Source organism: Danio rerio, chromosome 4 (assembly GCF_049306965.1).
Source record: "Danio rerio strain Tuebingen ecotype United States chromosome 4, GRCz12tu, whole genome shotgun sequence".
NCBI classification, from domain to species: Eukaryota; Metazoa; Chordata; class Actinopteri; order Cypriniformes; family Danionidae; genus Danio; species Danio rerio.
Window position 1 is genome coordinate 44290937 of NC_133179.1, and position 14487 is coordinate 44305423.

Here is a 14487-nt window from a genome sequence, read left to right on the forward strand (position 1 = left end):
TTTCATCTAAAGTGTCTTCATTTGCATTCTGAAGATGACCAAAGTTCTCAGGGGATTGAAACAAAAGGTAGAGGGACAATCGTTCTCGAGAGCCACATCGCACTGTTTTTTTATTTATTTATTTATTAATTTTTTTTATTGCAATAACAACTGGCCATTACAACAAACAGAAATACAGAAACTGATACTCGTGTGATATTACGCATATATTCATTCATTTTCTTTATAGCTTAGTCCTTTTATTAATCAGGGGTCACCATAGTGGAATGAACTGCCAACTTATCCAGCAGCACATGCTTTACACAGCGGATGCCCTTCCAGCTGCAACCCGTTACTGGGAAACATGCATACACACTCATTCACACACATCGCATGTCTATGGACTTTGTGAAAACCAGAGCATCCGGAGGAAACGCACGCAAACACAGTGAGAACATGCAAACTCCACACAGAAATGCCAACTGACCCAGTTGAGGCTCGAACCAGCAACCTTCTTGCTGTGAGGTGATCATGCTACCCACTGCACCACTGTGACGCCTCACATCTGTGTCTTTATTTGAGGTATTAAACTGGTATTGGTGAAGAACTATGCTTACTAAAAGGCACCATTCAGATGTAATAATCTGGGCAATCAAGCATGTATTGTTATAGACACCTTTGCTTATGTGTCTTAAGAGATGAAAGGCAGGTCCTGTTCATGCAATATGCTTTAGGCTATCAAGTTGGTATTGGCATGAACAGCTATACCTGTTAACAGGTTTCTTATATGTAAAACAATCCTATTCAGTTAATGGTCTGGCCTATTAGCCAGCTATTAATAAAGACGACTGCACATGATGATGAGCCATTTATTTAAATGAATATGTGACACAGATATTTAAAATTCATTGTTGCAAACAAGTTACAGGAGTAAGTGCAGTTGTTGTTTTATGTGATGTTCACCACTGTAATTACACCATAGTGAAACAGAAGTCTGAGAAATGCTGTAGTTGGTGTAGGTGGAGCAGGTTAATCACATTAAAAGTTATGCATTGTGTAGTTGAGAAAGTAAACTCTTGTCATTGAATTACCCTGTATAAACTGCCTATACAATAATTTAACTTGTGATGTAATTATTTTCTAATTATAAATATATAGATGCATGACAGATTTGATAGTGGACTCTACAAAGGTAAGACCAAAGCTTGAAATCGCATCACGTAAGTGCATGAGACCAATAGAAGATCAAAACATGAGCTATATGGAGCAATCAGTCGCTTTTAGTATCGTCTAATCATATTGTTTAATCCCACCCTTTTTTGCAGCACTGTACGAAAGAATTTTGCAAGCACAAACTCTAGTGTGACCGCTGCCCAACTTGCTTTCAGATTAACTATGCCTGGCTTATATATATATATATATATATATGAGCCTACCTCAGACAGAGTGGGTACATCTAGAAGCTGCTGTGCTGTAGAAGTTTCTGATTAAAATTATGATTTGTGCCTGTACCATAACAGATCTCTCTTGTTGTGATATGTGTCTTGGTAACCTTTAATGTGTTGTTTTTTGCTCATTGATTCGACTGCATTGAGTGAGTGAGTGCATTTTCCCTCCTTCTCATGGTTAAGAGATAAAGCTATATAATAGAATTAGTTATATTTCAGATAGTATAAATCAATTATTAGCAACAAAAGACCAATTTTATTATGATTTTAGCGTAAAAGACTTTATTTGAAGCAAAAAAGATGCTGGAGAACTGGATCAGATATATGGCACTTTAATCAAACCTGATTGCTTCTGCAGCTTGTACATAACATTGCACAGCACTGACACAAATGAGTTTGAAGTTACAGTGTGTCTCATTCATTTGTGATTAATGTACAAACAATTATCTTCTAAGGCCAAAAGTTAAAGTAGCTTTACTGTGTTAAAAAAGGTTTTGTCACAGGGTATCTTATATATGCTTTTGTGAATGTCTATGCATATTTGTATGCACAAACACAACTGATAATTAGAGGGAAAAACATCTTTGTTACATATCAGGTGAATAAGAGGCTTTCGAGAAAAATGAGCTGCTCACACATGTTCTGTTCAACTAAAAAACGAAGGAAATAAAAACTGGCACAGAAACAAGTTACATTTTGATCATAAAATTTTATAGACACTTTTGGAAAGAAATAATTGACCTGTTGAGTGTGTTGACAGTTTACAGGAAGCAGTAATGAGCTGCATGTGCTTTAGGAGAAGTAAAGGACTCTAAACTCCCATAAAGAACAGGTTCAGTGATAAATAAATGATTAAAACATTGCTAATATTAATATATTGACTGAACTTAACACAAATAAAATCTCACTGTGAAGATTAGAAATTGTTTCTTTTAACGAATAATGATATATCACAGTATAATAGTATCACTTACACAGCTATTATATAAGTGAATGTAGTTGTGTGTGTTGAGACATCAGTGTGGTTTAAGTCTTTAATGCTCATTTGCATCTTTAAACAAAAACCAGCTTGGGAAAAAAAAACAATTAAAATGTGTTTCAAATCAAAATACCTCAACATAGGTGTATCAGCATTAACTACAAAATGCAGCAGCCAAAATAAAAAAGCTTCCATCAATAGTCCTAAAAAAAACAACAGCAACAAAACAAATGATGATGGCTAAAGTCAACTTATTTTCCCAATACATCATTATTTCTCTGTAAAACTGGTTTGTAAAGCTGCTGAACTTCCCATCCCCCACTGTATGTATCTTGAGTCTTCACTGCTCTCCACTGCTCATTTGCATCTTTATACCAGCTTTAATGGGGGCCAATTGAGTCTTATCCAATCACATTCCAGATCCAGTAGCTCAGCAGGGTTGCATCTATATATTCAGTGTTTCTAACGGAGGCTACATTATCTGATTTAGCTGTAAGAGAACAATTTTGGAGGACAAACTACGATTGTGAATTCCTACATTGGGATTATTAACAACCTACAAAGAAAAACCCACTGAGGACTTTTTTATCCCACTTCTTCATTGAAGACAGAAAAGGTGAGTTGCACATTTTGAATTTACACTCAAATAATGTCTGAAAGCTAACATTATAAAATGTAAATATGTGTGGATGCATTGTTCAACATTGTATTAAGTTCTTCAGTCTTTTTTCAAAGCTTCTTTACAACTATTCAGTTTTTTGTTTGTTTATTTGGTTATAAATATTGTTTTTATCCTGACATGTAGTTACATCACTAGTTTTAATCAGCTCATTTGTGGCTATTGTTTCTTGCTCAGACTTACCTGATTTGTTTTTGTTAATTACTCTCATATAAAGAAACTGTTAAAGCAAATGTTAAAGATAAGTTTGTTTCTGTTCATTGTTTTGTTCATTTTAAACAGAATAAAGTGTCCAAACACAGAGGAAAACTCCTGCTGAAGTGACTGATCTCCACACTGTTATAAAGATGGCGTTTATTAAAGAGGAGAGTGAAGATGTGAAGATTGAAGAAACATTCACAGTCAAACAGGAAGATCTGCAGGAACTAACAGGTTGGTTTTCATTCTCAAAAACCAACTCAGTCATTTGATCCTCATTTAGATATATTTTAATAATACGAATACTAAATTAAATCCATCTTGCAGCCCTGGGTGTGCTGCCTAGTTCTCCTAGATGCACATAAGCACTTATTTAAAGATAGGAATGAGTTTCTTTCATACTTGTTCTCGAGTCATTCTTTTTCTGTTTTAATAGTCTCCCATTTTCTCTACCTTCTTAAGGTTATTGCATTTCTTGTTCTCCTACTGTTTGTAAAGCGTCCATGAGCACTGGCACTATATAAAATAAATAAAAACAATCAATTTAAAAAGTTTATTTGAGCTGACAATATTTGACCTATTCTATTCTCATAAAAGATGTCTGCTATTACAGTGATGGTGTTGGCTTAGTACTTTCCATTTGCATATGTCACGTTGATCACAATTCCCCTTTTTTTAATCAACTTTTTGGGTTTAAAGTTGTTTTCTAGTAGTTGTTACTAGTTCTCACAGATAGTAACTGAGTTAGAATGACATCATAATTATATTAACTAATTACCAGGGCTATTCCCTATTTAAAACCTGCAGTGTCTTAAAATGTCTTAAATTTCAAAATCTAAAATTTTAGGCCTTAAAAAGTCTTAAATTTACTGAAATGTTGTGTTGTAGGTCTTAAATCTTTTTTATACAAGTCTTTATTTTTCTTTGTTCATGTTTTGTTACCCAATCTGGCCAAAACCCATACAATCACCAACAATTTATCTCAATAAATGTTTAACTTTTTATTCAAAAAGTTCATTTTAACTCTATTTATTATAATAGTTTAATTATTTTGTCTACAATAACATTTGTTTAAACGTGCTCCATGGATTTACTGCTGAGGACATCGACCTGGACAGATTGTTGCGCATAGATTTAGTTTATTATAGTTTTAAAACTTTAAAAACATTTGCTCGTTTGTTTTTTTATTTTAAAGAAAGTTTATTTTAGAAAAAAGTGTGTGGATACAAGTAGAGTAGTACACAATATTTAAGATCTTTTGCTAAGAAATAAAAAAAATATTTAAATAATATTATTATTCAATAATTATTTTATTATTAAATGCATTAAATTATACTATTGTTTGAGAGGACAAATACAAATCTTTTTCATCTGGGGCATTTGAAAAATTCCTTAGTCTAAAATTTCATTCATAATGGTCTTAAATATGTCTAAAAACATTTTAAATTTAACTTGGTGAACCTGCAGAGACCACGATTAAAAGTATGTCAGAAAACGTGGATGCCCTTAATTTGAAAAATGCTGAATGAAATGGACACTAAAACAATTAATTATTATAAAACATTGTACAGTGTTCTAAACTATATGATGATGTTGGGATGACATGAGACTAAAAGATAATGTTTAGCATTGCACTGACTACAACTGGCCAACAAGCTAGTGTAAAAATATCTTTTACTGCTTAAGAAATGAAGAAAATCAGCATGCTGATGATATGCAAACATTTGAGTGTGAAGTTCATCAGTATTAACCATATTCTTCATGTACCAGCAGGCGGCGCTATTGGAATATTTTTGCTTGAGACTTTTTTTTAAATAATTAATTTTTAGATCTTAAAAGTGTTATGCTGCTTAGGCATGGGACGATACCCCTTTTCAAGGTATACCACCTCAACGTTTTTCAAACGTCTCATGGCTTCAAACGTCACCACGTGTTCATTGTGTGTCGGCATTATCCTCTGAGGTGAAAGTCATTTATTAAGTACAAAAAAGATTTATGTAGCGTCTTCTACCACTGTGAGTTCTGTTTTTACTGTTGATATTTGGCGCCAGTTAATTAGGAAGTGACGATTTTGTTCTCTTTGATTCATCGGATGGAAACGCTGCTTTATTCGCATATCTTTTATGTGATATTCCAGTTTTGCAAATAAATTTAATTTGTATTTTGGATGGAAACAGCTATTGCTTACATTTCAGTCACACAAAGAACAAAGTCACTTACGAGAATGGCTTGTCCTTCTTTAGTGAATAATAAGCTTAAATTCACAGACCTTTGACAGGGACATGCACTGTAACTAGATTCATGGGATTATTACTCATTCTAAAAACTATTTTTAGTACTGCTTACATTCTTATTATTCAAATATTTTTATTTATTTTTCAAAAGTCTTCAATTTTTCCACAACACACGTATTGAACAAAACATTTAAACGGTACAAAGATACAGAAATACTTACACCCATAAAGAAAAAGGGAGAAAGAGAAGAATAAATAAGTCAAATAAATAAATAAAACAGATAAAACAAATTAAGAAATTAGGGATAAACTCTCACGTAGGATATAATAACCCCTGAGCGTTCAATGTGGGATAGGAAAGGCTGCCAAACCTCATAAAACTTTTTGCAGAGCCTCAGATGGTGTACTTAAGGTCCTCGAGTTAAAGATGTGAAAACAATTCTAATATTCAATGTTTGTGGGATGGCAGGTTTGTTTTTTTCACCTGAGAAGACTCAGGCGTCTGGCCAATGAAGAAGAATAGGCAAGGATTTCTGTGATTAGGCTGACAGGTACATTTCTTCTGGCACTGTACCAAAAATTGAGGTCAAAGGATTAGGATCCATATCTTTATTACATATAGATGAAAATTATCTAAAAATATTGGTCCAAAACATTATTGTATTCTAGGGCATCCCCAGAACATATGACTCTGATCTGCTGGCTCTGAATCACATCTGGGGCAAAATGAATCTGTTCCTGGATACATTTTTGCCAGCTTGCTCCTAGATAGGGGAAGCCTATGAAGCACCTTAAACTGAAGAAGACCATGTCTGAAACATACAGAAGATGAGTGTACCAGTGCTATGGCATATTGCCAGGCTGTATCTGATATTTCTAGTCCTAGTTCATCTTCCCATTTTTGCTTTATACAAGTTAGGCAAGGGGAGGCAGTTCTTTGGATGTCTTCATATAACATGGACATCATACCCCTTTGATATGGGTTCATATTTACCAAATCATCTATCCAGCATGCTTCTGGTTGGTTCAGTAAAGGAAAGAAGTGTTTTTTAATGAAACTACGGACCTGACGGTACCTAAAATATTTGACTGGGAAATCTCAAATCTCTGCGTTATTTTTAGAATATTATTTATTATTCTTTAGTAGTTTTACAGCAGCATGATACTGTCTCACACTCCACTATCTCACACTTCACTATCTGCACCTCCTATAACCCAGCAGCGCCCCCTGTATACAATCAATCACAGGCATATGTACAGAACACACACAATTACAGCTGAACTACAACAAAAGTAGCATTCAGCAATATGAACAAAATAATACACTTTCTCTTTTCTTTCATTAACATTTATTTTTGGTGAACAAACACCACAAACTGGAATGAAAGCACAAAGTAGTGAGCGTAAAGACAATGGATTAGACGTGTGCTGTTCCATCAGTAACCAAAGTGGGCCCTCATCATTACAGATGTTGGAAAACCAGAATAGTGTTTCTATAGTCAGTTTGTGTAAATTGGCTGTGCAATAATAGGGTATATGCCGAAGCATGCTAATAGGACTTTTAATTTGCCAGTAACCTGGGTTAAGCGCTTCCGGTACACTGTATGCCAAAGCAAAAATTTGCGTGTTTAAGGTCTGCTTTCTATAGAAATCAGCACTCTCCACTGCTCGAGTGATATCTGATATAAAGTGGGTCTCAGATTGTACAAGAAGCACTGCATTACATTACATTTTTCCCCGCCATGTCTTTGTAATATGAGCATTTATTTTACCCCAGTATATTCAATTGAGCTTCTGCGCTAGCCTGCAGATTCTGACCGGCCGGCCACCCCTGCTCTACTTGTCCCCACAATGCAACAGTTCAGTCAACTTCTCTTTCTTCCACACACCACATAATGCTGCCCTCTTCAACTCTACTCTTCTTTTATACTCTCACCCATTTCCTTTTAGCCGTCCCATGGGTGGAGACAAATTAAACAATGTTGACTGTCGTCACAGGAAATACCAACAATCATAAATGCATGATTATATGCTGTTATGGCTTTGCAATCAAAAAAATGTTTTAATAATAGAGGCCAATAGAGAAAAAACAGCCATGAATATAATGAAAAGAGTAAATTTGCCCAGAGTGTATTGTTTTTTTTTGTTTTTTTTTTCCAAAGCATTTTCCCAGAATATGTCAAAACAAGATGTTCCTAAATATCAGTTCATTTGCTTAAACAGAGAAAGTTTTTTTCCAAACTAAGCCTCAAAATCACCCCAGAATTGATGAAAAAGACCCAACAGCACACAATGTGAAAGGTGCACATTTCAGCCTTTATGCAGATGCTGTACAGGTGTGTCTCATGTCTGCGAGGAGGCAAATATTCAGCTGTTTGTTCAGCTTTTACCCCAGAACATTTTTTTCTGATGCATTTACCACTCAGGCAAAGAATGAACAAGTATTTCCTGTCTGCTTTACAAATTTTAGAAAAAAGATTTTGTTATTGTGAATATATAGGAATAAAAATAGGCCATTTACAGCTTTCAAATCTGTCTTATCAATGACCAAAATGACTTTTATGATCAATTATGTAAGGAACTCTGAAAACTGGACTGACACGGTTTCAATTTACTATAACTTCTATGTTAAGCGGCTTTGACACAATATACATTGTAAAAGCACTAGATAAATAAAGATTAATTAAACCTGCTTAAATGTGTACATGTTAATGGGCCGAACAAAACATGATCTTTTATATTTTACATTTAATGTGCATCAAAATTACAGTGTGTGTAGCCAATGTTTCCAGTGTCTTTTCACTTTTCATTTTTTAATGAGAGTATTTAAGACTTAATGAAAACTAATGTTTTATTTATTTATTTCAGACCCAATTGAAGAGAATGTTGAGAGTAAAGAGGAGGAACATCATGTCAAAATTGAGGAAAAAACTCATTTACAGACTGATGGTATTTTGAAAAGGAGAGACGAGAATTGTTTCACCTGCACTCAGTGTGGAAAGAGTTTCAGCCAATCATCATCCCTTAATCTACACATGATGAGCCACACTGGAGAGAAACCATTTACTTGCACTCAGTGTGGGAAGACTTTTAACTGCTCATCACACCTTAATCAACACATGAGGATCCACACTGGAGAGAAACCATTCACATGCACTCAGTGTGGGAAGAGTTTCAGCCAATCATCAAACCTTAATCTACACATGAGGATCCACACTGGAGAGAAACCATTCCAATGTACCCAGTGTGGGAAGAGTTTCAGCCACTCATCATCCCTTAATCAACACATGAGGATCCACACTGGAGAAAAAACATTCACATGCTCTCAGTGTGGGAAGAGTTTTAACTGCTTATCACTCCTTAATAAACACATGAAGATCCACACTGGAGAGAAACCATTCACATGCACTCAGTGTGGGAAGAGTTTTAGCCAATCAACCTCCCTTAATCAACACATGAGAATCCACACTGGAGAAAAACCATTCTCATGCACTCAGTGTGGGAAGAGTTTTAGGCAATCATCCTCTCTTAATCAACACATGAAGATCCACACTGGAGAGAAACCATTTACTTGCACTCAGTGTGGGAAGAGTTTTAACTGCAAACCACACCTTAATCAACACACGAGAATCCACTCTGGAGAGAAACCATTTACATGCACTCAGTGTGGGAAGAGTTTCAGCCAATCATCAAACCTTAATCTACATATGATAAACCACACTGGAGAGAAACCATTTACTTGCACTCAGTGTGGGAAGAGTTTTAACTTCTTATCACACCTTAATTTACACATGAGGATCCACACTGGAGAGAAACCATTCACATGCACTCAGTGTGGGAGGAGTTTCAGCCACTCATCATCCCTTAATCGACACATGATGAGACACACCAGAGATAAACCATTTATGTCTAATCATGTTGTTTAATCCCACCCCTTTTCACAGCGTTGTACAACAGAATTTTGCATGCTCAAACTCTAGTGTGGGATGAGTTTCAGCAACTTATCAGACCTTAAACACATAAAGACCCACACTGGAGAGAAACCATTCACATGCACCCAATGTGGGAAGAGTTTCAACAGATCAGCAAACCTTAATGAACGCATGAAGATCCACACTGGTGTGAAAAAGTATATGTGCTTAAGTATGAGAAGACTTTTCTTACAGCTCAAATTAAAACTGCTCTAGATGATTCACACTGGAGAGACCGTACAAGTGTTCACACTGTGACAAGAGGTTTAATCAGTTAACACATCTGAAAACAGAAGAAGATTGGATGCATCTGTACTCCACTCTCCAGTGTATTCATGTAGCTAGTGTTGTTTTGGATGATGCTCTCTGTCTGACTCCCTAAATGAGAAACATGACTGGGAAAGTCCATTCATTTGTCCTGTGTTGCATCTTTTATTAGTAAAGTTTCTTTACTTTTAGGTTCAAGATATTTCTAGTTTACTAGATTTACTTTTTTTGAGTAGAATACGAACTTGATGAACATTTTATGATTTAGGCAGAGCAACAGGTATTCAGTCTTACAACATTTATATACTGTGATGATCCCAAAACTCCAGATTGGAGTATGTGGTAAATCCTGATTGGATGCCTGCATTACTCATTAATGGATAAATAAAAGTTGTTATGCTAGCTACTCCAGGTCGTTGTGGCTACTCCGGAGTCATCATGTCAAGACCTGCCATCTCATTGACCCTTTAACCTTATGTGTTGTTGTGATTTATATTCTATGTTCTTTAAATTCATTATTATCCCTAGACATTTGTTGGTTGCTTTAATTAATTGTTCTACGAGTTACATTTTATAATAAATAATTTGCATTCAGGCTATTTTGTTGGCTCATCTCTCTTTTATGCTGCAACTCAAACAAGCATAACACTTTTTTGTAAAATGTGTCCAGTTGTGTCCGAGATCTTGTCCTTTCAGTCATAGCCATAGGTAAGAGTAGGAACCTAGATTGAGCAGTAAACTGAGAACATTGCCTTTCAACTCAGCTCCATCAACACAACAGACAATCAAATCAACTGCATTACTGCTGCCGCTGCACTGATTCATCTTTAAATCTCACATTTCATTCCTCATGAAAAAAAAAAAACCCAGATACTTTAACTTCATTTGAGGTAAGGATTCTCCTCTAATCTGGAGATGGACACCTTTTTTATCAAGCACCATGGTTTCTGACATACAGGTGCTGTTTCTTTCCCTGCTAAGTCACACTCAGCAGCAAATCGCCCACTGCATGTTGAGGGTCCATGTCCTATGAAGCCAAAAGGACAACATTACTTGCAAATGGCAGAGACAGTCCTAGCCTGCACCTAAAATTCTGTCAGTAAAAATTATTATATATTTGAGATCAGCCTCAAAAATGTCACATTTACAATAATAATAATAATAATAAATAAATAGATGGATGGATAGATATTGCAGTGGTAAAAGGGAAAGTAGGATGGCTTGTTCAACCATAAACCGAGATGGAGCTATCTCTGGAAGCATGGACTAGTGAGTGAGATGTCTCGGCCTGAAGGTGTAATAATAAAATAATTGCCAGGATGCCCCAACCCTTTTTATCAACTGGCTGCTGCAATGTTCTCCTAGGCAACCTAGGATGCTTATTGTTCCAGAGAAATTAATTGACTAAATTATCAAACTCTTTTAAATATTGTAAAGAAATATTTACAGGGATATACTGAAGTAGAGAAGTAACTTTAGGAAGGCATTTCATTTTGAGTATGATAGTTTGTTATTTTGAGTACCTCAGAGCAGTGGTTCTCAATTCTGGTGATTGTGCAAAATGAATTGACAACCGTCCCAAATTATTTTATCTCTTTTTACTATATCTTAGAATCACTTATGAGAAACCACAAAAGCAAAGATTTGACTTATCTTTAACTGCTTAAGATCAATTTGCACCACATCAGCAAGAGACAACATTTGTTTGAGTTTCTTACGCCGACTGCCCTCGACAAAACACGCCGTTCCTGATGGATTAGTGACTCAGCTTCAGTGAAGGCCTTGGGATTCACTAGCTTGTGAGTGAGTGGAAGTTGTCCGGGTTACCGGGATGACAGACTCTGCTGAGAGTCGGTTTGCAGAAGTTTTTTTTTTTTTCGCAGTTTCGGCGGTTCCTAAACTTTAAGAGGTTGCATGGAAAGTTTTTGCGACCGTTTAAGTGGCTGTGCAGTGTCCGAAAGCAAGGCGAGAGGGGGCAGAGAGTAGCAGCGAGCATGAGTGAGCTAATGCAAAAAGCAAAGTTTTACTGTTGCAGTTTTTAAGTAATCTGGTTTGCTCCATCCCAATGGCACTGTCTTCCAATGAGCAGTTGCCATGGAGGGCGGGCCCACACCCCATACCATTATTCTCAGTGTAAGTCATTAACAGACTGCTTGGTAATTTCATGTAGTAAAATATCTTGTAAGTTTGTTTCTATTGTACACAAAATGTTACAAGAAGACATTGCTCTAGCATGAAACAGTCAATGAAAAGGTTTTGAAAAGTGATTTATAGCCTGCGCTCACTCTCAGATTAGAGGCTTCTAGAGAAGATGTAGACCTTCAGCAGTAGGTGGAGGTAAAAGGGTGCAGTGCCCGTGATTTAAACTTGATATGAGCCTCGAGTGGTAACCAATGCAGAGACATAAAGAGAGGAGTTGGCTCTCATTGAAGACCATATGAGCTGCAGTGTTCTGGAGCATCTGTAGAGGATTAAGGGTGCAGGATGGGAATCCAGCTAGAAGAGAACTGTCAGGGTCCAGCCTTGAAATGACAAGAGTTTGCACTAAAATTTGTGCTGCATGATCTGTTAAGAGGTGTCTGATTTTTCTGATGTTGAAAAGTGCAGCTCTGCACGATGGAGCTGTGTTAGCAATGTCCTCTTTGAAGGAAAACTGATCATCCAGTATCACCCTAAGGTTTCTTACCGAACTACATGGAGTAATGGTGGATGATCCCAGCTTGATTGAGAAATTGTATTGAATGTGTGGAGTTGAAGGGAAGGTGATGTATGCAGATGAGTAAGCAGTTCACTAGCTGGCCTCCGTTACATCTGCTTAAGTAGACTGCTAATTTAATTTTTTTTTTTGTGTGTGTGTAAAGAAGGAGTCCAGCTGATAGGGAGTTGGTGGAGGTGGACAGAGCAGGGTATAAAATGTCCTGAATAGTTTGCGGATGTCTGAAGTGGTGTTAATTTTGTAATGGTAGTATGGGAATTTGGCCGAATGGAGTTGGGAGGTAAATGATGCCAGCTGGGTTTGGTACTTGCTAAGGTCAGTGGAGGATTTTGATTTGTGCCATGATCTCTCTGTTGCCCTGGGTGCTGTTCAATGTTATCTCAGAACATGCCCTAACCCCAACACTAACCATTCTCCCAGACCATCTGACAGCCAGGGGTTAGAGGGAGTAGGGTGCATTGGTCTGGTGGCGACAGGACAGATCTCACTCAGGCAGGATATTAAAGTAGAACAGAGTGTTTCTGCTGCACTATTTACATCTAGACGTGAGAAATGTGTGTGAGGGAAGAGAGGATTTAACAGTTGAGAAGTGTGTGGAGGACAAACCAATTTTTACTAGTAGCAATTTAGTTGTTGAAATCAACAATTGTATTCTTGAAATCAACAATTAAGTCTGAATGGCAGCCTACATTTAGTGAAGTTTCACAAACTAATTTCGAGAGAAGCACGTAATATGATTGACTGCAGATGTCATCTACAATCATTAGTTAGCCAATCAGATTTATCCAAACTCACTATAAGAAGCCTGGCAAAAAATGACTCCCTTATCTTCATTTTCCGAAGAAAGCTCTTGACAGGACTGCGCCAGCTCCATCACAAGCTTCTAAAATTCAACATCTCTCTACAACCCATCAACAATTCTAAAAACATCATCTGACTACAACAAATCAACAACAACAGCAGCAATACAATAACAGCGGAAATAACAAAACAGCAGCATCAAATCTACTCTCACATCATCGACAGCAACATGGACGGAGACAAAATCTCCGCTCTCCCTGAAACACCAGCCCTGGCTCAACAACACCAAGCTCAGCCTGGAAGCAGACTTGAGACCGAGGCTCCAATAAGAGGCTGAAGGCCTATCCGCTCTACGTCAGCAAGGACACAATCCCCATCTTCTGTCACTCCAAATCGCCACCCACCTTCACCAGCTTCTTCATACGCCTCCGCAAGATCATCATCCCTCACTTCCAATAAGATGACAGTGACCGAACTCCACCAGACCCTCATAAATGCTGGAATCTCTATCCGCAGCCGCTGCAATAAAATGTAACTACTAAAACTCTATGAATCCATCTCGTCACCAATTCCACCCTCTCAGGACAGCAGAACCGCTTGCTCTCGCCACACCCCCTATCCTCAGCCCACCGCTCGCTCCCGCCACACCCCCTATCCTCAGCCCACCACAGCCCCGCATGCACGAAATCTCCCCGGACCATCAAAGAAAGCAACTAAGAAAAGCAATAAAAACCAATTCCACGGAAAAAGACAAACTGCACCTACCATAACATTCCAAAACATAGACAATTCACCGGATGACACCACTCTCTGACTTCCCATTCCCTTCCCTTGGCCTCCAGCTCCACATTCCAGTGAAAACTCCAGCCCTACTCATCCAGTCATCCCTTCCACTCTTAACCCTCCTTAATTCTATTTCCCTTCTAACCTCCATCACTCTTCAAGCCAGCTTATTTATACCCAGTCTTACTCTGCAAGTCCTAACGCACTTCCTCTCCCTACTCATTTCGCCTTTTCCAGTATCCCCACCTTTTTCTCCTCTACATCCCTTCACCAAGCAGTCACCTCCATTACTAACCCTTCTCAACAGTCTACCTTCCCTACTCACATTTCTTCGCACGGCCTCACTGCACCCTAACCATCCTCCAACGCTATCAAGAACCTCTTCCTATCAGGTGCTGAAATAGATGATTATTCGCGTTACTCAGTGTAATT

At 37.4% G+C, this 14487-nt stretch overlaps 3 protein-coding genes across 3 annotated transcripts in view; all 3 read left to right on the plus strand.

Annotated features, from left to right (window-relative positions):
- LOC141381669 (BEN domain-containing protein 5-like) overlaps positions 1-14487 on the plus strand; it is a 495902-nt gene that overhangs the window by 315336 nt on the left and 166079 nt on the right. The window lies entirely within an intron of this gene.
- The window catches only part of LOC137490923 (NACHT, LRR and PYD domains-containing protein 3), a 78784-nt gene that overhangs the window by 33691 nt on the left and 30606 nt on the right, over positions 1-14487 (plus strand). The window lies entirely within an intron of this gene.
- On the plus strand, positions 2886-10352 carry LOC137491206 (uncharacterized). The gene is made up of 3 exons (XM_073947756.1): positions 2886-3022; positions 3368-3517; positions 8386-10352. Exons 2-3 carry the CDS (start codon positions 3433-3435, stop codon positions 9441-9443), a joined length of 1143 nt encoding a protein of 380 aa, XP_073803857.1. The 5' UTR covers positions 2886-3022; positions 3368-3432; the 3' UTR covers positions 9444-10352.